This window comes from Ursus americanus, chromosome 20, assembly GCF_024610735.1.
Source record: "Ursus americanus isolate L20-20 chromosome 20, mUrsAme1.1.p, whole genome shotgun sequence".
Lineage (NCBI taxonomy): Eukaryota > Metazoa > Chordata > Mammalia > Carnivora > Ursidae > Ursus > Ursus americanus.
In genome coordinates, this window is record NC_142146.1 from 8,522,806 (window position 1) to 8,550,583 (window position 27,778).

The window sequence follows — 27,778 nt, forward strand, 5'->3', positions numbered from 1 at the left end:
CTAAAACCAGTTAATGGTCTAAAAGTTAATATTACGGTAACTGGTTTGTGAATCCAAAACATGTTTTCTGCTTAAGAGACCAGTGTATTTAAAAGAATTACCAGTTCATGTTTTTGAGCATACAGTATGTTAAGATATAATTTTGTGACAGTAACCAGCAGGGGTGGGGATAGTACTATAAAGAAGAGATTTTGTGTTATTGAAGTTAGGCTGGTATAAATTCAAGATTTTTTAAAAGAAATTTTCTTTTTTAATTAAGTAATCTCTATGCCCAACGTGACGCTCAAACCCATGTTGCATGCTGTACTGACTGAGCCAGCCAGTGCCCTAGGCTGGTATAAATTCATATTCGAGTATGATAACTTTAGAATGTTAAATGTAATCTCTATGGTAATCAAAAACAAAATAGTTACAGACTATAAACAAAAGGAAATGCGAAAAAAATTAAGCGTTTCACAACAAAAAGTCAACAGAAAAGCAACACAGGAAATGAGGGACAAAAAAGCTATAAGACGTATGGAAAACAAATAGGACAATGACAGAAGTCAGTCCTTCCTTATTGGTAATTGCTTCAAATGTAAATGGATTAACTCTCCAATCAAAAGACAGAGATTGGTAGAACAGATGAAAATACTTAACCCAACTATATACTGTCTGTAAGGGACTCATTTTAGATCCCAGACACAAATACATTGAAAGTGAAAGGATAGAAAAAGGATGTTCCATACAAATAGTATCCAAGAGAACAGAGGTGGCTATTCTAGTATCAGAGAAAATAAACTTTAAGTCAAAAAGGGTTACCAAAAAAAGCCCAAAACAGAAAAAGGGTTACAAAACAAATAAGGACTTTACCTATTAACAAAAGATTCAGTACAGCAAAAAGATACAACAATTATAAATATTTGTACACATAATAACATACTAACAAAATATATGAAGGAAACACTACTGTAAGAACTGAAGAGAGCTTCACATTAGCAGTTGGAAACTTCCATACTCCATTCACAATAATGGATACAATAGGAGATAAGGAAATGAAAGACTTAATACTATACAGTACACCACCTAGAACTAACAGACATACAGAACTCAACAGGATCAGAATATACATTCTTCTCAAGTGCACATGGGGGCATTTTCTGGGGTAGACCATGTTAGACCACATATTAAGTCCCAATAGATTTTACTTTATTAAAGATTTATTTATTTATAGAGAAAGAGTATGCATGAGTGGGGGGGAGGTGAGAGGGAGAGAGAATCCTCAAGCAGACTCCTCCCTGCTGAGCATGGATACTGACTCAGGGCTCGCCAGGAACGTGAGATCATGACCTGAGCTAAAACCTAGAGTTGACTGCTTAACCAGCTGAGCCACCCAGGTGTCCCAAGTCCCAAAAGATTTTAAAAGATATTATACAAAATACTGTCTCTGACCACTGTGGATAGTGAGAAATCAATAGCAGAAGACTAAAAATTTCACAAATTTGCAGAAATTAAGCAACACATACTCAAACAAGGAATGGAAAAAGGAAAGCTTCACAACGGAAATTAAAAAATACTTAGGAATGAAAACAAAATCACAATATATCAAAACTATGGGTCATAGCAAAAGTATTGCTAAGGGGCAAGTTTATAGCTATAGACATTTTATTTAAAAAGTAAGATAGCAAACCAACAACCTTACTTTATACCTTAAGGAACTAGAAAATGAAGAAACTAAACCCAATGCTAGCAGAAGGAAGAAAATAATAAAATTTAGAGAAGAGATGAAGGAAATAGAGAATAGAGAAGCAGTAAAGAGGTCATTCTTTGGAAAGATCACCAAAATTGACAAACCTTTAGCTTGATGGACTAGGAAAGAAGGAGAGAAGACTCAAATGACAAAAATTGCAAGTGAAGTAGATACATCAGACAAAGCAGACTTTAGAACAAAGATCGTAATAAGAGTTAAAGAAGGGCATTACATGGGATGCCTGAGTGGCTCAGTTGGTTAAGCGTCTGCCTTCAGCTCAGGTCATGGTCCCAGAGTCCTGGAATGGAGTCCTGCATTGGGCTTCTTGTTCAGTGGGGAGCCTGCTTCTCCCTTTGCCTGCCGCTTCCCCTGCTTGTGCTCTATTTCTCTGTGTGTCTCTCTAACAAATAAATAAATCTTAAAAAAAAAAAGAAAAAAAAAGGAAGGGCATTACATAATGATAAATTGGTCAATCGAAAAAAGGATAAAACATCTGTAAATATTTATGCACCCAACATTAGAAGCATCTAATTATAAAAAGTAAATATTAATAGACCTAAAGGGAGAAATAGATAGTAATACAATAAGATTAAGGGGCTTAAATACCCCCACTTAAATCAGTGGATAGATCATCCAAACAGAAAATCAAGAAGGAAACATCAGCCTTAAATGATACGTTAGGCCAGAAATAGACTTAATATACATTTACAAAACATTCCATCCTCAAACAGTAGAATACACTTTCTTCTCAAGTACACATGGAGCATTTTTCAAGACAGAACATATGTTAGTCCACAAACTAAGTCTTAATAAATTTAAGAGGCCTGAAATCAAATCAAGCATATTTTCCAACCATGCTTGGTTGGAAACTAGAAATTCATGTGAAGAAAATGGGAAAATTTACAAATACCTGGAGCTTAAACAACATGCTACTGAACAACCAATGGGTCAACAATGAAACTAAAAAATACCTTGTGACAAATGAAAATGGAAATATACCACATTTATTGGATGCAGCAAAAGCAGGTCTTCCCACCCGAATCACTAGTCTCTTTGTTCTGAAAACAAAAGCAGTTCTAAAAGGGAAGTTCATAGTGATAAATGCCTACCCCAAGAAATAAAATATCAAACAAATTTATACCTCAAGGAACTAGAAAAAGAACAAATGAAACCCAGTTAGCAGAAGGAAGGAAATAACAAAGACTAGAACAGAAATAAATGACATACAGACTGTAATGACAATAGAAAAGATCATTGAAATAAGAACTAGTTCTTTGAAAAGATAAACAAAATTGGCAAACCTCTAGCTTAGATTCACCAAGAGAAGGAGGATTCAAGTAAATAAAATGAGAAATGAAAAAAATATGAAAGAGAAGCTACAGCTGATATTAGAGAAAGGATTGTAAGCAACTACTGTGAACAATCATATGCTAACAAATTGGGCAATTTAGAAGAAATGGGTAAATTTCTGGAAACATACAACCTACCAAGACTGAATCATGATGAAATAGAAAACCTAAGCAGACTAATTCAGTTACTAGTAAAGAGAATGAATCAGTAGTCAAAAACCTCCCAACAAACAAAAGTTCAGTACCAGACAGCTTCACTGGTGAATTCTACCAAACATTGAAAGAATTAATACCAATCCCTGTCAAACTCTTCCAAAAAATAGTAAGAGGTGGAAACTCTTTTAAATACATTTTATGAGGCCAGCCTTACTCTGATACCAAAACCAGACAGGAATGCCACAAAAAAAGAAAATTACAGGCCAATATTCTGATGGACATAGATACAAAAATCTTGAACAAAATATTAGTAAACTCAGTTTAGCAATACATTAAAAGGACCATATACCTTGATGTAGTAGTGGGTCTTATTCCAGGGATGCAAGGATTGTTCAACACCTGCAAATTAGTCAGTGTGATATACCATATTAACAAAATGAAGGATAAAAAGTATATCATCTCAACAGATGTGGTAAAAGCATTTAACAAAATTCAGCATCCGTCTCTGATTCTCTATAAAGCCAGTATAGAGGGAGCTACCTCAACATAACAAAGGTCATGCATGACAAGCCCACAGCTAACATTATACTTAGTCGTAGAAAGCTGAAAGCGTTTCTTGTAAGATCATGAACCAAGACAAGGATGCCCACTCTCGCCACTTTTATTCAGTGTAGTACTAGCCAAAGCCATTAGGCAAGAAAAAGAAATCAAAGGCACCCAAATTAGAAAGCAAGAAGTAAAACTGAAACTGTGCAAATGACATGATATTAAATATAGAAAATCCTAAAGACTCCATCAGAAAACTGTTATAATGATAAAATTTAATAAAGTTGCAGGATACAAAATCTGTAAATGCAAATCTGTTGCATTTCTGTACATTAATAACGAAATTAAGAAAACAATCATTTATAGTTGCATCCAAAAAAGTAAAATACCTAGTAATAAATTTAACCAAAGAGGTAAAAGACCAATGTGTGGAGAACTATAAGACATTAAAGAAAGATGTTGGAGACGTAAATAGAAAGATACTCTGTGCTTATGAGTTGGAAGAGTTTATATTGTTAAAATGTCTATATTGCCTGAAACAAAATACAGATTCTTTGTAATTCCAATCAAAATTATAATGGCATTTTTCCAATCCTAAAATTTATGTGGAACCATAAAAAACCTCAAATAGCCAAAGCAGTTTTGAGAAAGAACAAAGCTGGAGACATGATGCTTCCTGATTTCAAAGTATAGTGTGAATCTGTAATAATTAAACAGTGTGTTACTGGCGTAAAATGGACACATAGATCAATGGTACAGAATAGAAAGCCCAGAAATAACCCCCCACACACATATGGCAATTAATTTATCCTAAAGGAGTCAAGAGTATACAGTGGGGAGAGGATAGTCTCTACAATAAATGGTGTTGGGAAAATTAAACAGCCAGATGTAAAAGAATGAAGCCAGAGCACCATCTAAGATCATATGCAAAAATCAACTCAAATTAAGGACTTGAATGTAAGATATGAAACCATAAAATACCTAGAAAACATGGATGGCAGTCTCCTTGATATAGGTCTTGGTGATGATTTTTTGAATCTGACACCAAAAGCAACTAAGGTAAAAACGAACGAATAGGAATATCAGACTAAAAATCTGCACAGCAAAAGAGATCAACAAAATGAAAAGGCATCCTAGTGAATGGGAGAAAATATTTGCAAATCATATATCTGGTAAGGGACTAATATCCAGGGACACCTGGGTGGCTCAGTTGGTTAAGTGTCTGCCTTCGGCTCAGGTCATGATCCTGGGGTCCTGGGATCGAGTCCCGCATCGGGTTCCCTGCTCAGCAGGGAGCCTGCTTATCCCTCTTCCTGCTGCTCCCCCTGCGCTTGCGCGTGCTCTCTCTCTCTCTGACAAATAAATAAAATCTTTTAAAAAAAGGGACTAATATCCAAAATACGTAAAGAATTGGTACAACTCAGTATCAAAACTGAACAATCTGATCAAGAAATGGGCAGAAAATTTGAATAGACATTTTTCCAAAGAAGACATACAGATTGCCAACAGGTAAATTGAAAAGATCCTCCATGTCATTAATTATTAGGGAAATGCAAGTCAGAGCCTCACACACATCGAGATACTGTCTTACACCTGTTAGAATGGTTATTATCAAAAAGACTGGAAACAACAAGCATTGGCAAGGATGGGGAAAAACCAGAACCCTTATGCAGTGTTGGTGGGAATGTAAATTGGTACAGCCAGTGGAAAACAGTATGGAGGTTCCTCAGAAAATTAAAAATAGAACTGTTATATGACCTAGTAATTCCACTTCTGGGTATTTATCTGAGGAAAGTGAAAACACTAACTCAGAAAGAAATATGCATGTTCATTGCGGTATTATTTACAATAGCGAAGAATACACAATGGAGAAAAGGACAGTATCTTCAATAAAGTGGTATTGGGAAAATTGGACAGCCTCCTGCAAAATAGTGAAGCTGGATTGGATCACTCTCTTACACTGTAGATAAAAATTAACTCAAAATAGATTAAAGACTTGAGCATAAGACCTGAAACCATAAAGCTCTTAGAAGGAAACATAGGTAGTAAGCTCATTGATGTAGGTCTCAGAATGGATAGAGAAATTGTGGTGTATACATATGGTGGAATATCATTCAGTCATAAAAAATAATGAAATCTTGTCATTTGTGCCATTGTGTGTATAAGACCTTGAGGGCTTTGTGCTATGTGTAGTAAGACAGTGAAAGACTAATCTTTTTTATATATGGAGTCTACTATATATATTAGACCTTAAGCTCATAGATACAGAGAACGGATTGGTGGTTGCCAGAGGCAGGGGTGGGGGATAGCAAAAATGGTGAACTCGTTTTTAGTTTAAATTGTATTTTTTTGAGACTATGGGCTTAAGTAGACTTTTCTCCAGAGAGGACATACAGATTGCTAATAAGCACGTGAAAAGATGTTCAACATCACTTATCATTAGGGAAATGCAAATCAGAACTACAGTGAGATCCCACCTTGCATACATCAGGATGGCTACTATCAAAAAACCCCGCAAAACTAGAAAATACAGGGGATGTGGAAAAATTGGAATCTTAGTTCACTGTTGGTGGCCATGTAAAATGGTACAGCTGCTGTGGAAAATAATATGGCAGTTCCTCAAAGAATGAAAAACAAAATTACTGTGTAATCCAGCAATTCCACTTCTGGGTATAGAATCCCAAAGAACTGAGAGCAGGGACTCAAACAATTATTAGGACACCCATTTTCACAGCAGCATTTTCTCCATGGCTAAAATGGGGAAGCAGCCCAAGTGTCCATTAACAGATGAAAGAATACACAAAATGTGGTATGTACATACAATGGGATATTATTCAGCTTATAAAGGAAGGAAATTCTGTAATACTCTACAAAAGTGGATAAACGTTGAGGACATTATGCTAAGTAAAATAACCCAGCTACAAAAAACAAATACTATATGACTTTATTTATATGAAGTCCATAGAGTATTCAGAATCACAGAGGCAGAAAGTTAGAATGATGGTTGCCAATGACTGGGGAGAAGAAGAATGAGGAGTTATTGTGTAATGGGTACAGAGTTTTTGTCTGGGAAGGATGCTAATAGAATGGATTGAAGCAGGGAGGAAAATCTGTTGAGATGGTGATGTGTGAGGGTAGAGAGTGGAATGAGGGACCCATTAAGCTATGTCTTAATTTAGTCAAGAATTTCAGTGGAAAGAAGAGAAAGTGTCATGTTGTTTGTATGTAGGACTGTATTATTTTCCTATCCACCTATGTTAGTTACTGTACTTCTAAATACTTTGCTCTTGTATCTATTTCAGACTTTGGGGTTAGTGCTTTTTTAGCAACTGGTGGTGATATTACCCGAAATAAAGTGAGAAAGACCTTTGTTGGAACTCCTTGCTGGATGGCACCTGAAGTTATGGAACAGGTACTTTGTCTTTCGTTTTTTTAAAAATGGCTTATGGTTTTGTACAGAATGGAAAAAAAAAACAGTAGCGTTTGCTTTTGTTTGGTGTATAGGTTTCCCCCACTAATGGAAAGTAGTTCTGTGAAACCTTTTGTAAGCTGAAATGGCACAAAGCAAAGAAACAGTTACCACTGATTTATTTGTAAAAATTTTTCAGCATTTCCAGACCCAAAGAATAACCTCTTTTAGGCCTTTCTGATACCATAGAATACCTCTTGCTACTGGATACACAAAATAAATTGAAATGAAGCACAGATGTTCACACAGTTCAAAGCTCTGGTGGCCTGAGCTGAGTGTGGTTCCCTGGGAAAGAGCTGAGCGACTGGGGCTGCCTCCATAAGGGCTGGCTGCAAAGCAAACGCTCAACATCATTTTCACTTTTTTCGTAAAAGCGAAAATCCTCTTCTGATTTCTTTCAATAGTGTAAATAGGAACTACTGTAGGTCTTTCGTATAAGCCAAATGGCTTAATGGGAACTTTGAAACAGTAGGGGACACGTGTGCTAGGTTAGCTTTGGGAAATGCATGTTTCTGTTTTTGGTTAAGATAGTGATCCACCCTTAACAACAACAGACCTCTAGATCTTTACAAATGATACATGAAACTCAGGATTTGTACCACACACAACCTAAGGAACAATATAATGAAGATTGGTATTAGTTGCATTAATAATAGTTTCCTTGTTTACAAATTACATGACCTAATCTTTGTACACGTAGATTCACTGCTGTGGTTCTTGAAGGACTGGTTTTGCCCACAACCCCATTTCCCATTTGCTTTCTAACAGCTACAGTCAGAAGTTGCTCATCTAGTCATCTTATGGAAACTCTGCTAATTCTCAAATCAGTGCTCATTTCTTATTCCTCGCCTTACTTGTTCTCTTATCATTTGAAACAGTTGCTCATTTCCACCTTTACTTACATCTTTAGCTTCCCTAGTATAGTTTCCTCATTCTTCCCCTGTCGGTCCAGGCTGTGTCTCTGACTTCTTTTCTGCCTTCCTTCTACTTCCTGGGACCTTGTTCTTGAATTCTTCTCTCACTAGTTAGTCTCATCTCCACTTCCCATCTATTATATTTTCTTTTTAGTTTTTTTTTTTTTAAGATTGATTGATTGATTTTATTTTTTAAGTAGGCTCCACACCCACTGTGGGGCTTGAGCTCAACAACCCTGAGTTTGAGAGTTTCATGCTCTACTGACTGAGCCAGCCAGGTGCCCCTAAAGACTTTTTTAAAGGTTTTATTTATTTGAGAGAGAGAGAGAGCATGCACATGAGCTAGGGGAGGGGCGGAGGGAGGGAGAGAGGGACAAGTAGACTCCACACTGAGTGCAGAGCCCAACGCAGGGTTTGATCTCATGACCCTGAGAGTGGGATGCTTAACCACCCAGGTACCCCCCAAAGATTTTATTTTTAACTAATCTCTACACCCAGTGTGGGGCTCGAACCCACAGTCCCCAGATCAAGAATCATATGCTCCACTGATTGAGACAGCCAGGCGCCCCCCCACCTATTATATTTTCTAAAGTATATCCATGCATAATCGTATTTCCTAAGCTCCTAGGTAGAGGTTTCCAGCTTCCTATAGATGTTTTACATAAATGTCTTTTAAGTATATCAAAGTCAGTATGTAGAACTGAATTCACTTTTAACTCTGTTATAATGCCTGTATTCACCCTGTTGGTGAGGGAAGCATTCCCACCTTAGGGTTATGTAGTTGCTGAACACCTGACACTGGACTGGTGGGACTGACAGCAGTTTATTAGTCATGTACACACAGAGCTGCAGGGAGGAGGACACTACATGTCACATGTGACTCCACTCAGGAAGAGAGTGAATAAACAGTTGCTGTGGGAAACAGTCTTTGTAGTATCAAGAGAGTGAGGCGCCCCTCAGTTTCCTTGCAAGGGTGATTGGCTCATTTGAATAATTCTGAGGGCTGGTGGGGAGCTGAAACCTGCTACTCAAGGCTGAGCAGGAACTTTGCCTGATCCAGTTGATAAGCAGCGTTGTTGGGATAGGGGATCTTATCCTTAGGAGCAGACTGGGGAGGGGAACTTACACTTAGCTCATTAGAGGCCCACCTTATTTTACCAAATGTCAAGGCAGCACATTATATGGAACTTCAATTTCTGGTCCCAAACCACACATTCCCCCCACCTATTTCTTCTCCTGTGTTGCTTAGGATAGAAAATGAAAATATTTAATTTTACATTGTGCTCATGACAGTATAAAAGGACAGAAATTTGGCCAGATGTTCATATCAACAACTTGGAAAATATTCAAACCCCTTGTATCTTTTTTCATTATAAAAATTAAGGTGATAAAACAAGATGATAACATAGAAAATTTGGAAAACCAAAGACTTAGCACTATTGCCTAACAATTTTGTTCTAGTTCTTTCCTTTTTCTAAAAAAAAAAAAAAAATTATATACTTTCATAATAAGTATCAAAACTTGTGAAGAATTTTGTATTCTTTTTTCTTTATAAATGCTTTATCACAAGTGGTTTTCCATATTTTCATATAGAATTCATTTACATTGCTTTTAGTTGACTATATAACATTTTTTTAAGTGAGTATTCCATACTTAACAGTTTCCCCATTGTTGGGGAACATCATTCAGATTGCTTTTTCTTTTTTCTTCAGTTACCAAGTATATTTATTTAGCTTTTGCCTACTGTAGATTATTTTATTGGTTTAAAGCTCATGATTCTTGATACATATTGGAAGCTACCTTTTAAAAGTGCTTTTAGGGGTGCCTGGCTGGCTCAGTCAGAAGAGCATACTACACTTGATTTCAGGGTCATGGGTTCAAGCCCCACACTGGGTGTAGAGATTGCTAAAAAAAAAATTAATTAAAGTGCTTTTAGGGTGTTAAAAATAATCGTGTACATCTTTATGTTCTTTACAGGTCCGAGGCTATGATTTCAAAGCTGACATCTGGAGTTTTGGGATCACAGCAATTGAACTGGCCACAGGGGCAGCTCCTTATCATAAGTATCCACCAATGAAGGTGAGATTCATAGTCAAAATACTGCCCCAGCCCCATGTCCCAGTTTCTTTTCAGAGCCTACTCCTAGGAAATAAATGGATTTGAAAAGGATGAGTTTTTAGAACTGTAAAGTGGAAATCTATTTTGAGGCCAAAGGAATGGTTTATTTTTTAAAAAGAGGTGGGGGAGGAGATGAGGTTTATTTTTCATCCACCACAGGCAGTGAGTCCTATAATTGTAGCCAGATGTACACCTTAGCCTGTTTGCTCAGAATGAGAAATACCTCCATCCTTTAGTAATTCCATTTCAGTAAATATAAATTGAATCTGAAAAGCAAGTATTAATTCTGACTACAGCCCCCTTTATTCTTTAGTGTTGATGTTGTGTTTAGAAAGTGGCTTATGGGGCACCTGGGTAGCGCAGTCGTTAAGCGTCTGCCTTCGGTTCAGGGCGTGATCCCGGCGTTCTGGGATCGAGCCCCACATCAGGCTCCTCCACTGGGAGCCTGATTCTTCCTCTCCCACTCCCCCTGCTTGTGTTCCCTCTCTCGCTGCCTGTCTCTCTGTCAAATGAATAAATGAAATCTTCAAAAAAAAAAAAGTGGCTTATGCTTTTATAAAAAAGTCACACAATATAGAAGAATCACCCCAGATCTCACTATATAAACATGACCTTCCTTATTAACACCTCTGTGCATCAAGCTAGTATGTTGCCATGAAAGTCAAAGAAAGAGGCAGAATAATCAAAATTGTCAGTTACTTCAGAGAAGGTAGGAGGAGTGAAAACTGAAAAAGGCTGCAGCTCTGTTAACTAGGCATCGTCAGTGGTTTCTCAGAAGTGGCTGAGAAGTACTGGGAAGAGAAAGCCAGATTACAGGGGGTCATGTTAAAACAGAGCCATGGACAGGTAAAATCAGCAAGATCACATTTTTAATTGTGCTGTGGTTTTATTTATTTATTTATTTATTTCTTGATTGTATTTTATTTTTAAATTTGCTATGCTTTTAATTTTTTTATAAAGATTTTTTTAAGATAAGGGCTCTTTTTTTTTTTTTTAAGATTTTATTTATTTATTTGTGCGAGAGAGAGAGTACAAGCAGGGGGAGCAGCATGCAGAGCAGGCAGAGGGAGAAGCAGGCTCCCCACTGAGCAAGGAGCCTGATGCAGAACTCGATCCCAGGACCCTTAACTGATGGAGCCACCCAGGCTTCCCTGATTTTAATTTTTTTTAAAGGTAGTTTGGCAGTATAAGAATGGGGACAGAGGACATGAAGAAAAGACATTCAGTGCTGATACAGTTGAGCCCTTGCAGGCACTTTACCTGGGAAGCCAACTATCTGTAGGATATTATTTGTGTGGAAAACACCTAAATAACTCTGTGTTCCAAATAACTGAACTAAAGTGAACTGCTTATGTATTGGGAGGTTGTCTGTATTGAAGAATTTTGGCCACAATACTCAACTTTACTGAGTCATGAGAAGTTTATATTATATTGAAAATTCTTCCAGGTTTTAATGCTAACACTACAAAATGATCCTCCTTCTTTGGAAACGGGTGTTCAAGATAAAGAAATGCTGAAAAAATACGGAAAATCGTTTAGGAAAATGATTTCATTGTGCCTTCAGAAGGATCCAGAAAAAAGGTAAAATATGAGATCAAGCTTATGTTTCTCTTCATCTAATATTGTAACCATTGTGGGAAGTCTTAAGTATCACATACATACATTCACGTGCAGGAAATTATTTGTGCATATTCAAATATATTTATTTAAATATAAACTTCAGAAAAAATTCACAAAGACTATTACACTAGACTGAAAATGAATGAATTACTTTCTCCCTTCTTAAATAGTTCAGCTATTTCCTGGTTAATTTTTTATAAATTTGTATGTTATGAATTCTGTGTTAATACCATGTTAGTGGGATGGCTTGTTTTCAAATGTATTTAAAAGTCATAAGCAAATATATTTTGATGCTGTTTACAATTTTAATAACAAAAGAAATACACACAGCAAATGTTATATCTAATGCCAAATAACCATATATGTTTCCTTATTGAAAAGATATTTTTTAATGAGTGAACCAAAAATGCAGAGTGCTTCCTTGTTAACACTAGACAGATTAGAAGGCCAGTAAGTGAATAAACATGGTCATCTAATGTCTGTATCTTTATGAATTGAACAGAATCAAATGATGTTGGAAGTCATTGAGTACAACCTTTTATCTTTGAGGTCAACCAGCTACCTAGTCATTGAGGTCGGACTTGAATCCAAAACTTCTGATTCCTTACCTAGGGCTCTGTTTCCACTGTATCTCATTTTTCTGTTTCACATATATATTCCACTCAGTTTTTTAGCGCTAAGAGTTTTTAAATTTTGATTTCTCTAACAATCAACAAAAGTAAAAGATTTTAATTGATATCCTTAGTCATTTCTTTAGTGTATTTCATGGGACTTCAGAATTTACTGTTGGAAATATTGGAAAGTGTAAGAAAAACAGGTAGCAAAGTTCAAACCTGTGCTATTAGAACTTTTTTTCTGTTTCTGAATAAATTGGTATAAAAGATAAGGAATACTTTTGCTTCTGCTTAGTTAATTGACTAAAATAACATAATTTTTTTGTTACGAATACCCAGAAATGCTGAGTGAATTTATCAAACTTAAAAATCCAAATCCAGGGATAAGCTTGCAATAAAGGGAGATGCTCAGGTGCAAGAAATAATGAGGATAACCTAAATCAGAGAAGAAATATCGTGAACTAATCCTGTGGCTACCCTCAGTGAGACACTGTTCATTTCAATAACATACTTAGTTAGATTTCTGATTTCCACATGGGGACTGGAAATGAGATAACTGGGCCCAGCCACTGGCGTTCTGAACTGAGATCCCTGCTTATGGCTAAGACCTTTTACAAGTCTGCCTTCTAAGTAAAAGGACAGACCAGAAAACAAAATATGGTTCATCATCACAAAGACAAAACAAAATTTCTCCTGAATAATCCATTCCTCTGACCTGGACATTCTGTAAGTTGACAGTCTGAATTTATATGACCCATATTATCCAGGAACCCACAAGATTAGAGAATAAAAAAATATTGCCAAGCCAGTTTTATTTCTGGCAGAAGCAATTAGAAAACTGTATCATTCAAATTGTTCCAGACTCCAGATCTGTGAGATTCCTGCAAATAATGCCCCACTGAAGAGATCAGAAGCTGAAATTATAAAACACACAGTAAAATACTACACGGCAGACTGGAGTCAGCAGATACAGGAAGCAGAAGGATTAGTGCTCCGAGAACTTTGGATAATGCAAAGATGCCTCAAAAAACTATAAAATAAGTATATTTAAAATAATTAAAATGCTAATGGAGGAAATCAAAACCATAAGAACTTGGTCACCATTGTGACCAAGAAAACAAACAAATGGAGCTGCTAGAAATGAAAAATACAATAACTCAGCTTTCCCTTGAGTATAGGCTAGACTTAGTGTCTTGCTTCTGAAAAATAGAATATGAAAAAGGAAAAATAGCAGCTTTAGAGTGGAAAAACCTGGCGGACACCTCCTTCACAAGTGATCAGGTTAACATTAGCAGTAATAAGACATACGGATTATTACATACTCCCGGATATGATACAAGGCAAAGGGCATATCACTTCTGAGGTATTCCTTCCCCAAATCTTTCACTTCAATCTGTAATGAGAAAACATCAGACAAAGCCAGATTGAGGAATATGCTATAAACTCCCCGACCAGCACTCTTCAGGAGTGAGGAAAGGGATGACTGAGAAAGTGGTACAGATTGGAGGAGATTAAGGAGACATGAAGACTAAAAGCAACATGGTGTCCTGGGTTAGATCCTGGAGCAGAGAAAGGATGTTAGTGCAAAAACTGGGGAAACCTGAATAAAGTCTATAATATAATGTACCAATATTAATATTTTAAAGTCTGTAGCAATGTTAATATTTTTAGTTAATTTCTTGATAATTATATCACAGTTATGTAAAATGTTAACATTGGGGGGAACTGGTGACAGGTATGTAGGAACTCTATACTATCTTTGCATCTCTTCTGTAAGCCTAAAATTATTTCAAAAGAAAAAGGAGCTGTAGAATATCTTATTTCCAGTTCGTAAACCAAAATTATACCTTGTTTAGAACACTTCTAAGTTAAAAAAGAAACAAAACTTCAGTGGAGTGGTTAAACAAAACAGCCAATAAAATAAAAAAGATAATTATTTATTGACTACTCATCAAGTTACTGGGTACTTTTGTAAACACAGCGTACATATCATCTCATTTAATTTTTACAGTGATCATATGAGGGTGGTGCTGTTATTTTCTGTTTTACAAATGAAGAAACTGAATCAGAGTGGTTAAGTAACATTGCCCAAAGTCACACAGTTAATACATGTAGGAGCTAGAATTTCAACCCATACAATTTGACTATGGAGTTTCTGCTCTTAATCACCCTACGTACACTATACTGAGGAAGTTGCTCAGAATGCAGCATAGAAAGATTTTTTAAAAATGGAAATATAAAAGAAAGATGAATATTTGGGGGATCGAATGAGAAGGTTCAGTGTGTGTGCGCACGCACATGTACATACACATATACATGGATATGTTTATGTAGACTTTGCAGGAGAGACTAGAGAGAATGGGAGAAGCAATATTCAAAGAAATAATGGCTGAGAATTTTCTAGAATTGATGAAATACCTATATCCTCAAAGAACCATCGCCCCTAATTCCAAGCAGTATTCCCCTTTCCCCATTTGTACACAAGTCATGAAACTGCTGTATTCAAAGGCAAAGAGAATCTGTTAAATGCAAGCTAAGGGGGCAAATTACCTACTGAGGAATAGTAGGTAGACTGACAGCCACTTTCCTTTTTTTTTTTTTTTTTTTTTTTAAGATTTTATTTATTTATTTTGACAGAGAGAGACAGCCAGCAAGAGAGGGAACACAAGGAGTGGGAGTGGGAGAGGAAGAAGCAGGCTCATAGTGGAGAAGCCTGATGTGGGGCTCGATCCCAGAACGCCGGGATCACACCCTGAGCCGAAGGCAGACGCTTAACTACTGCACCACCCAGGTGCCCCTGACAGCCACTTTCCTAATAATAACAACAGTTGAGGCCAGAATATACTGGAACAATGCTGAGAGAAAATAGCTGTTAACACAGAAGTCCCCATCTAGTGAAACTATTACCTAAGAATAAGCATGAAATTAAGATTTTTTCAGACAGAAATTGAGTTTCCAATCATTTTTATCACTTAAAGAACTCCTAGAAATTGTACTCTAGGAAGAAGAACATGAACCCAAAGAAAAGGATGAATCAGAAGCAATGTTGTGCAAACTGTTGAACATACTGAAATCTTGACTGGATGAAAAAATAGGAAGGATAATGTCTACTTTCAGTTTGCATAGCACTTTTACATCTCTTAATCTGTACAGTAATCCTCTGAGGCCCTAGTTCTTAAGCGTGAGTGCACGTTAGAATCTCCCAGGGAGTTTTAAAAACTACTAATAAACAGAAGGGGAAATGAACCATGAGAGACTGTGGACTCTGGGAAACAAACTGAGGTCTTCAGAGGGGAGGAGGGTGGGGGAATGGGATAGGCTGGTGATGGGTATTAAGGAGGGCACATATTGCATGGTGCACTGGGTGTTATACACAACTAATGAATCATCGAACTGTACATCAAAAATCAGGGATGTACTGTATGGTGACTAACATAATAAAAATATTATTAAAAAAAAAAACCAAAAAACTACCGATGCATTCCCCCCCCCCCCAGATTCTGCTTTAATTGGTATGGGGTACAGCCTGGGCGGTGGGGATTGTTTTAAAAGTCCCAGCTATTATAATGCACAGTAATGTTTAAGAAGCACTGCCTTCAGGGGCTTGACCAGGTAATACAGAACCTTAGAGAAGAGATTTGTTTAGGGTTACCTGGTAGGTGTGTGATATAATCAGGTCCAGTCTCTTAAAGTGTAGTATGTTTATTCTTTATTCCCAGTCATACTATTTAAAAGTTTGTAAAATTGACAATGATAATACCTTTATTCAAAGAAAGAAAGACTGTCCAGCTAAGAACTGAGTGTAGATTCAATTTGGGGAATATATACATTACTTTTAGAATCTTCAGTTTTTAAAAGGAAATTGTTAGACCTATTTTTAAGAATATGTAGTTTCCTAAGTTGAAGGCTGGCAGGCAGGCATATGTCAAGAGGCACAGGACTTGATTTGGTTCATTTCCTCTTTGTGAAGTTAAATGTATTTTTATGCCTTGTTAAAGTAGATATTGTCTACTCTTCTTGGGAAATGATATTCTTGGGAAAATAATAGCAAATATTTTGGAAGCCACTAAGGAGTCATGATTCCAGAAGAAACATTTCACTAATGAATATTGCAGAGGACCTATGATAATTATCAGAACATTTCTGTTTGAGTTTTCTTCTCTACTCAGTGTCTTATACCGAGTTAGTTTATCCTGCTTTTTGCTTTTTAGCCCGTTAAGGAAAGTGGAGAACACTGAGATTTTATCTTGCTGCTCAAGAAATCCTTTTCTCATTTTTGAAGATGGAAACCCACAATTACACTTGAATTAACTATTAAAACGTTCTTTTCTGGTTTTAGACCAACAGCAGCAGAACTGTTAAGGCACAAATTTTTCCAAAAAGCAAAGGTAGGAAACTTATTTGATTTTGTGTGTTCATGTGATCCTCCTCAGTTACCTAAATTAGATTTACTGCTCAGAAGTTGCTTTTGCTTAATATGATAATGTTTGGAAAAGTGATGGTAGATCAAATAATTGCTGGGGGCATTATCTGTACAACCTTTTGTAATTAAGACACATGCTTTAGAATTAGTAAATGTATTTTTCATATAAATTAATTTAAACATAAGTTTAAATTTATAACAGGAACAATGAATATTAAATTTTGCCATTAGTAGTATAATCTGTGAAAAATACTCAACTCTCATTTCAGGGTTCACCACTGAGTTAGTAAACATCTCATTTCCCAAAGAGAACAGATAAGTGGGAAGTTACTGGTCACAAAGGACGTATGATAAAGCAAACTTCTCATAGATAATGGTTCATATGGAACACCAAAGCTCTGTCTGAATTTGTGAAAGTGTGGTAGTAATGTACTAAAGGAGCTTCAGAATTTAAAAAAAAAGAATGGAAGCTTTCCTCAGACTTCTTTATAAAGCAGTTACTATATCACATTTTAATTGTAGTGACTATTTCTGTGTGTTTCTTTGGTTCAATAAAAACTTGTAAGAAGAAAACTTATTTTTCCTCTCCAGAATAAAGAATTTCTTCAAGAAAAAATACTGCAGAGAGCACCGACTATTTCTGAAAGAGCTAAGAAGGTAAATGAAGATTTAACTCCAGTTTCCTAGGAAATTGGTTAAATTTACTTCTGCATTTTGAAAGTATATGTTAAGTAATGCTTTGTTAATGGTTGTATTACTCATTTTTCCCCAACCCTTTCTTTAGCATTCTTTGATATATTCATTCGGTAAATATTATTAGTCTACAGTATGTCTAGGTGTGCTGTCTACTAGAATGAAAAGGTATGTTACACAATTGATTAATTAATTCTAGACTCTGTTATATCACTGTTTGTAGCTACCAGAATGAGTTGTGAAGTTTGGCCCTTTCTTCACACTACACAGAAAACAATGAAGACCCATTAGGGTGACTGTAATAAAAAAGTCAGACAGTAGCAAGTGTGATAAAGATGTAGGGGAATTGGAACCTTCACACGCTAATGATGAAAATGTGAAATGGTACAGTCACTTTAGAAAGTAGTCTGGCAGTTTCTAAAAAGACTAAACAAAGCTGCCATTCGACCCAGCAATTCCACTCCTACGCATACTTGGGAGAATTGAACACATGTACACACAAAGCTACGTACATGGATGTTCCCAGCAGCATTATTCATAATAACTAAAAAGTGGAAACAGCCTGATTATCCATCTATGGATGAATGGATATATAAAATGTCATGTGTCCATAAGATAGAATATTATTCAGCAATAAAAAGGAATGAAGTACTGATATATGTCATAACATGGATGAACCTTTAAAACATTATGCTTAATTGTGGAAGCTGGTTACAAAAGGCCACATATTATATGATTCTGTTTATGTGAAATGTCCAGAATAGGCAAATGTGTAGAGACAGAAAGTAGATTCGAGGTTACCCAGGACTGGGATTATACAGAAATGCGCAGTGACTACTAACGGGTCTGGAGTGTTTTTTTTGCCATGTGGAGGAGTGATGAAAGTGATCTACATTTAATTATGGAGATAGTTTCACAACTTGGAATATACTAAAAAGAATAGAATTGTGTACCTTAAATGGGTTAATTATATGATATATGAATATATCTTATTAAAGCTGTTACATAAAAGGAGCATTTGGACACTGATACCACCATGGACAAAAAGCTCTTGGAAATGGAAAACATTATAGAAGAAATGAAAACAGTTAATACACAAGTTGTATGGTAAAGCTGAGAAAATTTCCCAGAAAATATTCCAAAAGGCCAAGAGAGAGATAACAGGAGAAAAAAGCAGCATTAGAGGATCATTTAAGAAGGTTCAGTCTTCGAGTGAAGAATGCAGAAAAGCAGAATGGAGAAAAGTAGAAGAAAGAAAATCACTGAAGAAATAATTCAAGAAAAATTTCCAAAATGGATAGTCATGAATTTCCAGATTGGAAGAGCCCAAGTATGGAGCAGAATGAATGGAAATAAACCAGCACTAAGACACATTGCTGGAATACTAGAGGCAAAAAAGAAGATCCTGTAGCTTCCAGAGAAGGGGGAAAGATGATGGATAGGTTTGGAAATCATAATGACATTAGTAGCTCCTCTGCAAGCCAGGTCACAACAAAACAGTTGTAAACAATGTTATGAAAGAAAATGATTTCTAGTAAGCCGAACTTTTTTTTTTTTTTCTTTAACCAGGCCAACTAATAAGTGAAGTGTGGGGATGGAATCAAGAAAGTTGAGAAATGCATGGCTTTAATTAGCGTGGCATGCTAATAATGGAGGAAGTGCTTAAACTGAGAAAGAGGAAGTCATATGACAGGTGGTAGAGGGAGATCTGAAGTCCAGACTTGGTGTGAAACCAGTCTAGGGTAGAGCAGATGAGGAGGCTCGGTGAGAGTCTTCCTCTAGAAGGTGACCCTGAGGAGTACCTAATGTGTATGAACACAGCTGAGAGACAATTTGGGGGTAAATATGACAAGTATATAGAAATAAGCAAATGTTATTATTCCAAGGAAATAAAAAAGTTATACAGGAGAGAAAAGTAATTGTAATACACAGTAAGGCTTAAGTGTCTCAATATAATCATGTGGTGGAAATACTGAATATTGATTTAACCAAAACTTCACTGTATCTTGAGAAAAGAGTTATGGGGGTTGATAACAGGGTTAAATTCTCATCTTTCATAGTGGGAAGTCCAGTAGATAATTCCTAAAACCAAAAAATCAAGGGATAATAATAAGAACACATTACTTAGAGGAATATAAATTTAAAAAGGATATGCTAGAATGAGTTGAAAGTGATTCCCTGTAAGAGGATAAAAGAGGATTGCTGTTTTTCTTAACAAAACTTGCACATATACAGTATTCTTGAAACTGCAGGTATAATTATGATTTTTAAAATTAAAAAAAAAAGAATCTTCTCTATCTTGGGTTTATTTTGAGGCTGAAAAAAATTTTTTTAGACCTCTCAGAACATGAAACCATTAATAAGATTTAGTCTGTGACTTTACATAAGAAGGATTTGGATGGTGTTTGGGCCCATAAGTGTAGAGGTATAAGGAAAGTCAGTGGCTGGAGTAAAGACAGGTAATAGAGTACAGAGAGCAAATGAGGAGTGCAAGATATAGATAGTATATATAGTAAATACCAAACACTACCATAATCCACATCTCTCTTCCCAATGTGCAGGTTCGGAGAGTACCAGGTTCCAGTGGCCGCCTCCATAAGACAGAAGATGGTGGCTGGGAGTGGAGTGATGATGAATTTGATGAAGAAAGTGAGGAAGGGAAAGCAGCAATTTCACAACTCAGGGTAAGTCTTGTTAAACTCTATGCTTAAGATAGAGCTCTATCTTTTTGTCCGAAGCCTCTGAGATAATACTATATACTCTGGTTCTGTCTGGCTTAACCACCTAAAATATAGAAAATACAAGTGTTAGTGACAGAATTTCCTTGAACAAGTTATTAACAGTAGGAGCCCATTTAATCCTACATGGAAAAGTGGACTGACACATCTGTTTGAATATGATATTTAGGGTATATAAAAATGGCCAAAATCTAGAGATGTAAACTGTGTCTGAGATGAGAATACACTGGATAGGATTGATGACTGATTAGACATTGCAGAAGAAGAGATCACTGAACTAAAAAACCTATCAAAACTTTGTCCCTGAAGTCTGCTAACTTTCTACCTGAAGAGGAACAGTATGCCTTTCTTTAGTTGCTATATTCTAGATGGCGTGTATTTGTGTGTGTGTTTACTAGAAGCAGTAAAGACAAAGGTCTTGTATTGTTTTGTTTTGTTTTCCCATCACTCTTTCCTAAAGTTAATGCCTCAAGTTGATTGTTAGGACTCATTCCCAGGAGTAGAAATGTGTACGGGACATGTTAATGTTTGAGGTTCATTAAGCCTTGACTGCCTAAAACCTTTTTGTGGTAATAGTGGTGGGTGGGTGGTATATCTCTGCCTGTCTGTAAGATCTGCTCTGCCATAGTACTTACGACTTCACTGATCAACACTCTTTGTTGATCTTGTAAAAGGAAGTCTTTGAGTCTAGTCTTTTCGCAGAGCTAAGTTTGTAAAGACCTTGCCAATGAAAATCGGCAAAAATTTATTACGTTCTAACCTTGGAAAGTTCTTCAGAAAATAACAAATATAAACATTTGTTTATGTACAATTGTGAGTTTATTAAAATGTGAGACTGGTTTCTTTTCTCCTTATTTTCATATGATTCCTCCTTAAATTAGGCATTGTTTTGTAATGTTACATTAAAGTGATCAGAGGAAGCCAGAGGCACATGAATCTTGTAGTTCTAGCTTCCTATGAAAGAGATTTTTCATAGGAATTTTTCCTCTGACTAACAAATTATATTTGGGAAGATAAATTACAGTGTTTCAGTGTCTGATTATTACCCCCTAGCTATCTGCAAGAGAAATTTATTTAAAATTTTGTAGTTCTGAAATACTTACAGTAGCTTTTTTATAGCCTAATACACTGGTATATAAATAGCATAGAAAATTATATACTTTGTTATCTGAATAAATAACTTTCTGTATTTCTCATGTTCTTCTTCTAACCATTTTTGAGGACATGAATTCTTTTGTAAAAGGAAAGTCTTTTAAAACTAAATTGAATTACCTTGAAAATACACACCATGATCAAGTGGGGTGGTCTTGCAAGGATGGTTCAATATTAGGAAATCTTACAATATTAATAGGCCTAAAGATAGATGAAAAAACTTTGACAAAATCTAATAGGCCTAACGAGAAGACAAATCATATTCTTACTTTCACATGTTCTGGAAAAACTTTGACGAAATTCAGCACATGTTCACAATAAAGGCTCTTGTGTACATCCAAATTTCCATCTTTATATCATTTTCTTTCTCCTGAAGAACTTTCCTTAACATTTCTTGTGTTATGGATCTGCTGGTGATGATTTCTTTGAGGTTTTTTTGTCTGAAAATGTCTATATTTCACTTTTGTTTTGAAAAGATATGTTTGCTAGGTATGGACTTTTAGACTGATAGGCTTTTTCTTTTATTATTAAAGATCTTTCACCGTATTCTTGTTTTTATTGTTTCTGTTGAGAAATCTGTGGTATCCTTGTCTTGTTCTTTTATAAGTTATATGTCTTTTTACTCTGGCTGCTTTTAAGATTTTTTTTTTTTTCTTTTTGAATGGTATTGAGCAATTTAATTATGATATGCCTGGGTTTTTTTTGTTTGTTTTCATGTTTCTTGTGCTTGGGGTTTACTGAGCTTGTATCTGTCAGGGTTTATAGGTTTCTATCAAGTTTGGAAATTTTTCAGCTATTATATTTTCAAATAATTTTTTCTGCCCTTCATGCCCCTTGGAGACACCAGTAACATGTATATGAGGCTGCTTAAAATTGCCAGCTTACTGATTTTCCTTTCATTTTTAAAAAATTCCCTTTTTACTCAGTCTCATTTTTCACAGTTTCTATTGCTGGCTTTCGGGTTCATCTTTCTTTCTGTAGTGCCTAATTGCTGCTAATCCCATTCAATCTATTTTATATCACAGACATTAAATATTTTAGAAGGTTGATTTTGTGTTCGTTTTTACACCTTCATGTCTCTACTTTTTGAAGATAATGTGAGATGTAATAACTCTAGTATAGTTATAATAACCATTTTAATGTCCTTCTCTGCTCATTCTAACACTTATGTCAGTTCTGGAGCACTTTTGTTTGATTGATTATTCCCTTTATTATGCTTGAAGAGTGTTTTCTTGAGTTAAGGAAATAGGGCTAAGAGTCCGGGGAGACCAAGGCAGATGAAATCGATAAGGTAGAGTACCAGGGAGGAGAGAGCTGTGCAGTGAGAGAAGCTTGGAAGTCTACAGAGCTTCCTTTTTGAGTGTTCAGCAGAACACTCTTCAAGAAATATATGTGAGAAAACCACCTGAGACTGGATAACAGCACCCAGCATTCAGAGAGAGCCAGGAACAGTGCCTCTTTCCACCAGGCAGAGTGGAGAAGCCTGTAATTCACAAGGCTTTGGGTAGAGTTCTTAGAAAGGTCTTGTCTAACTAGTGGGGAGCATATGGCCCTAGACTGAACACTGCTGCAGATCCAGCTAACAACTCATAAAGCAAGATCCAGAAGGATTAAACCATTTCCAAGTAACAAAGCTCGAGAAGATTTATAGCAGTACAAAATTATCAGCTTGCAACAAGGTAAAATTCATAGCATCTGGCATCCACTCAAAGATTACCAGTAGTCAAAGAGTCAGGAAGACAATAACAGTGAGCACATTTATACCCAGATCTTGGTCTTTAATGTCATTCTCTACGAAAAGAATGAGGGCTTCTTGGAGAAATAGCGGATTCTGGGGATTACATGGGGAAAATACAGGATGAATCTGGAATGTCTTCTTTTGTCAAAAAGAAAAGTTTTTTATTAAAAGGAAAGGTCATAATTTGATAACACAAGGGCCAGGTTGAATGAGCTCCCACTGACCAAATTAGAGAGAATTGAACTATCAAAATCATTAAGTGCAATAATAAATTGCTAACCATTTTAAAAATAGGAATCCATGAGTCCATGTCAATAATGAATAGGTGGATAAATAAGTGGGGGGTGGCTAGTTCTTCATTATAGTAAATTGCCAATGCTAACTAGTAAATGTGGAGGAGTATTGGAGGGGAAAATCATTTTTAACCATGGTAAAGCAGTCGTAAAGACTAGGTCAAAGATCATCAGTGGTTGCTAAGTATAGGGGAAATTTTTGATGAGCAGGTTATTTACAGGGTCTTGAAGTGTCCCTCCACAGATTGCCTATTAGTTGCAAGGAGAAAAATAATTACTGCGTCCTGGAGAACTTAGAAAATGTCTTTTACATTATTATGAAATTTACCGAAGTTGGTAACTTCAGTAGTGTAATGTGAAGTTATATAAGAGAATATCCCTATTAAGAAATACACAGTGTCTGTTCAGTGGTAAACAGCTAGGATATATGCAACTTATTCTCACATGTGATTGGTTAAATATATATATTTAGAAAGAGAGAAAGTGAACATCTAAATAGGAAAGCAGATAAGGAGAAAAGGTTAATGATGGGTGAATCTGGTATACTTCTGTTCTTTGTACTATTCTTATTCTAACAACTTTTCTGTAAGTTTGAAATTATTTCCAAATATTAAGTTTGAAAAAAAAAAAAGTTTTGTTTTGGCCATATACTTGCTGTGATATATTAGCTATCACCTGAACCTTGATTCTCCTTAATAAAGTGATGAAGATTCACGGAAACCTAAGCTGACTTTTTAAGTAGTCTAAATTTATGCTTGGTAGAATTGACCATAAACTGATACTTGTTTAGAGATAGGGTAAAGGTTTTTTTTGTATTCTCCAGTTGCCTGTATCCAGAATCACTACTGTTATGATTTACTAAAATAAATTTAGCTTAGATATTCATATGACAGATTACAACTGGTTTTTCAATTTTGGCTCAAGAGTTTTCTCCATTGAAGTGCATAACCTGAATTACTCTGCTTTGAAGATACGTTGCGTAATTAGCTTGAAAGCTTACATTTGGTCTGGGTTATTATATATATAATATGTTCATGATTACACTGGGTGTTATACGCAACTGATGAATTATTGAACTCTACATCTGAAACTAATGATGTACTATATGTTGGCTAATTGAATTTAAATAAAAAAATAATAATATGTTCATGGTTAGTAGAAAGAATTGTACTTTGAAGAATATGACCTCCTACTGCCTTAGAACTCAGTCCCATTATGTTTGCTTATAAACCTCAAGTTGTAAACTCTTAAAATACCATAGGGGGGCGCCTGGGTAGCACAGTGGTTAAGCGTCTGCCTTCGGCTCAGGGCGTGATCCCGGCGTTATGGGTTCGAGCCCCACATCAGGCTTCTCCACTGGGAGCCTGCTTCTTCCTCTCCCACTTCCCCTGCTTGTGTTCCCTCTCTCGCTGGCTGTCTCTCTCTCTCTGTCAAATAAATAATATAAATAAAATCTTTAAAAAAAAAAAAGATTAATAGGGCATTGATGTTTTAAAGGCTACCTAGACAAAGGAATGCAATAGTATGATATTTTCTTTTTCCAGAAAACTTTGGCTAGAGTTACCAGTGACTTAACTTATGGATCACAATGAAATGGAGTTTACTTGCATTTCAACATTCTGTGCAGTTTGGAACTGACTCTAAGTTTTGAGTTAATAATCCTTTTTTTGTATTTCTTTTAGTCTCCCCGAGTGAAAGAATCAATATCAAATTCTGAGGTAAGTAGTTGTGGTTTTTGAATCATTAAAAATCAATCGTTTTGTTTTGTTTTGGTTTTAATGTTAAGCATGTTTTTTTATATGTGCCTAAATGGGAATGAGAATTTACAGCATTCAGATTTCATCAGAGGTATTGATTCTGGGGGTGCCTGGGTGGCTCAGTAGTTAAGTGTCTGCCTTACGGCTCAGGGCGTGATCCCGGAGTCCTGGGGTCGAGCCCCACATTAGGCTCCTCCGCTGGGAGCCTGCTTCTTCCTCTCCCACTCCCCCTGCTTGTGTTCCCTCTCTCACTGGCTCTCTCTCTCTCTCTCAAATAAATAAATAAATAAAATGTTTAAAAAAAAAAAAAAAGAGGTATTGATTCTGAGTTTAAAAGGACTTCTGCAGTAAGTTGGTGCCATTGTGCTATTTTTAAAAGTTGACCTAAAAGGCCCAGAAAGTTGTTCCTTCCTTACTTGCCTGACTTTATGATTTACTTTCCTGGCTTGGGTAGCTTGAAGTGGAAAGTGGTCATTTTGCATTAATCTGTCCAGGAATTTGTCATATGCTACCTTTTCTTTTTGTTTTTTTCCCCACCTATTGTCTTCTCTTGTCATGTAGATTCTGTTATCTTTGGTTATTGCCTCATGGTGATAGGGAACCCTACTGAACAGAGTCCTATTAGGCTGGCCTGCCTTATGCTCATTTCTTGAAGGTAACAATTATTTCAGGAGATACATTCTGTCATACATTCTTCCTTCTAGCAGCTTGCATTCCAAGCTCAGTATTTGGTTTAATGATACATGTCTTGCCCCCTTAAATCAGTTTGTTTTTGCCCCTGTGCTTAAAAGTACCTATTTTTCTACTTGATTTGTGTGTATAGCATATGATTTTTGCACACCATTATGTACAGGATTTGTGTACATAGTATTAAGACTGAAAATAAATACTGTGCTTTCAGCATATTTACAGGCCAGTGTCTGACAATTTATATCAGAACTGCGGTTCACTAAGATTTCTGGCTTCTCTGAGTCTTGCTGCGTGGTAGAATTGCATCTCCCTACCCCTTGAAGTTACTCATGGCCATGGCAGTTGCTTTGGACAATGAAATGTGAGCAGAAAGAAGAGCCCTGGGTTGTTGTTCCCTGGGTCCCCTGGCCCCTGCCACCACGGCCTGTATCCCCAAATGAGGATGATCCCAAACAGCCTCTGCTGGCCAGAGGTAGATGTGAAGTGTGAAGAAATAACTTCTCTTCTTGTAATCTCCTGAGAATTTAAGACTGTTTCTTACTCTAACTTTATCTTGACTAGTTCTTAGTTTCTCCACAGTTGAGAGGAGAGGGCATGTTACAGATAATCCAGAGTTGTTCTTGTGACCTTCTCCTTGTCCCTTTGCCTCAGTAGCCTCCCCACATGGACTCTCAGGCGTTCATCCTCACACTCCTGTGCTCGTTACTTTGTGGTTGTGCTTGAAATCCATGGTGAAGTACACATAACATAAAAGTTACCATCTTAACCTTGCTGAAGGGTACAGTTCAGTGACGCTTAGTACATTCACACTGTTGTGCGGCCATCATCACCACCATCCATCTCCAGATGAGCAATCACCCCATTTTTTCCTCCCCCCCAGCCCCTGGCAGCCACTATTCTACCTTCTCTGAATTCTACTGTATATAGACCTCATGTAAGTGGAATCACGTAGTATTTGTCCTTTGTGACTGGCTTATCTTACCCAGCATAATGCCCTCTGGGTTCATCCATGTAATATGTATCAGAATTCCCTTCCTTTCTTCCTTTTTGAGGCTGGATAATATTCCATCGTATGTATCTACCACATTTGTTTATCCGTTTGGGCAGACACTTGGGTTGCTTTCACCTTTGGGCTGTTGCGAATAATTCCACTGTGAATATGGCTACATAATAAATATTTGTTTTAGTTCCTGCTTTCAAGTCTTTGGGGTCTGTACCCAGAAGGGAATCATTCTATTTTTAATTTTTTGAGGAATCACCTCATTGTTTTCCGTCATGGCTGCACTGTTCTACACTCTCACCTCAGTGCGCAAGGATCCAGTTTCTCCCTATCAGCTCATTGCTTGGTTTTGTCTAACCTTTCTGTTCTTATTACAGGTAAACGCATGTGTGTGCAATTTGGAAACTCCTTTTGAAATAATGCTAATACTTAACATTAACATTTTCAAAACTAATCTTAATGTTCTGTTTTTATATCAAAACCCAGAACCAAAGTTACTTTTAATTTCCTCTGTATGAAATTAAATGAACACAAAATTGTACTACTTTGTCTCTTGATTTTGTTTATGTAATATCAGCTGTTAGACCTCTCTTGTTGCCCTTTCAGTTTTTTCTCCATCAATTCTAAATTTTAGCCAATTTTAGCATTTTTTCACCAACTTGTAATTTTGAATATGTGTAAGTTGATTTTCTACTCACATCAGTCTTTTCTCCCCATGTTACATAATTAAAATTTATAAAATATTTGAAACATGCAAAATTATATATACATATAATGTC

General features: G+C 36.3%; 1 protein-coding gene across 2 annotated transcripts in view; it reads left to right on the plus strand.

The window, feature by feature from the left end:
• OXSR1 (oxidative stress responsive kinase 1) overlaps positions 1-27,778 on the plus strand; it is a 96,446-nt gene that overhangs the window by 53,777 nt on the left and 14,891 nt on the right. For both annotated transcript variants that reach the window (XM_045798233.2, XM_045798234.2), the window contains 7 exons: positions 7,083-7,192; positions 10,141-10,242; positions 11,729-11,862; positions 16,855-16,903; positions 17,530-17,595; positions 20,193-20,315; positions 25,235-25,270. In XM_045798233.2, coding sequence (XP_045654189.1) covers positions 7,083-7,192; positions 10,141-10,242; positions 11,729-11,862; positions 16,855-16,903; positions 17,530-17,595; positions 20,193-20,315; positions 25,235-25,270 — 620 coding nt within the window. The remainder of the gene's footprint in view (positions 1-7,082; positions 7,193-10,140; positions 10,243-11,728; positions 11,863-16,854; positions 16,904-17,529; positions 17,596-20,192; positions 20,316-25,234; positions 25,271-27,778) is intronic.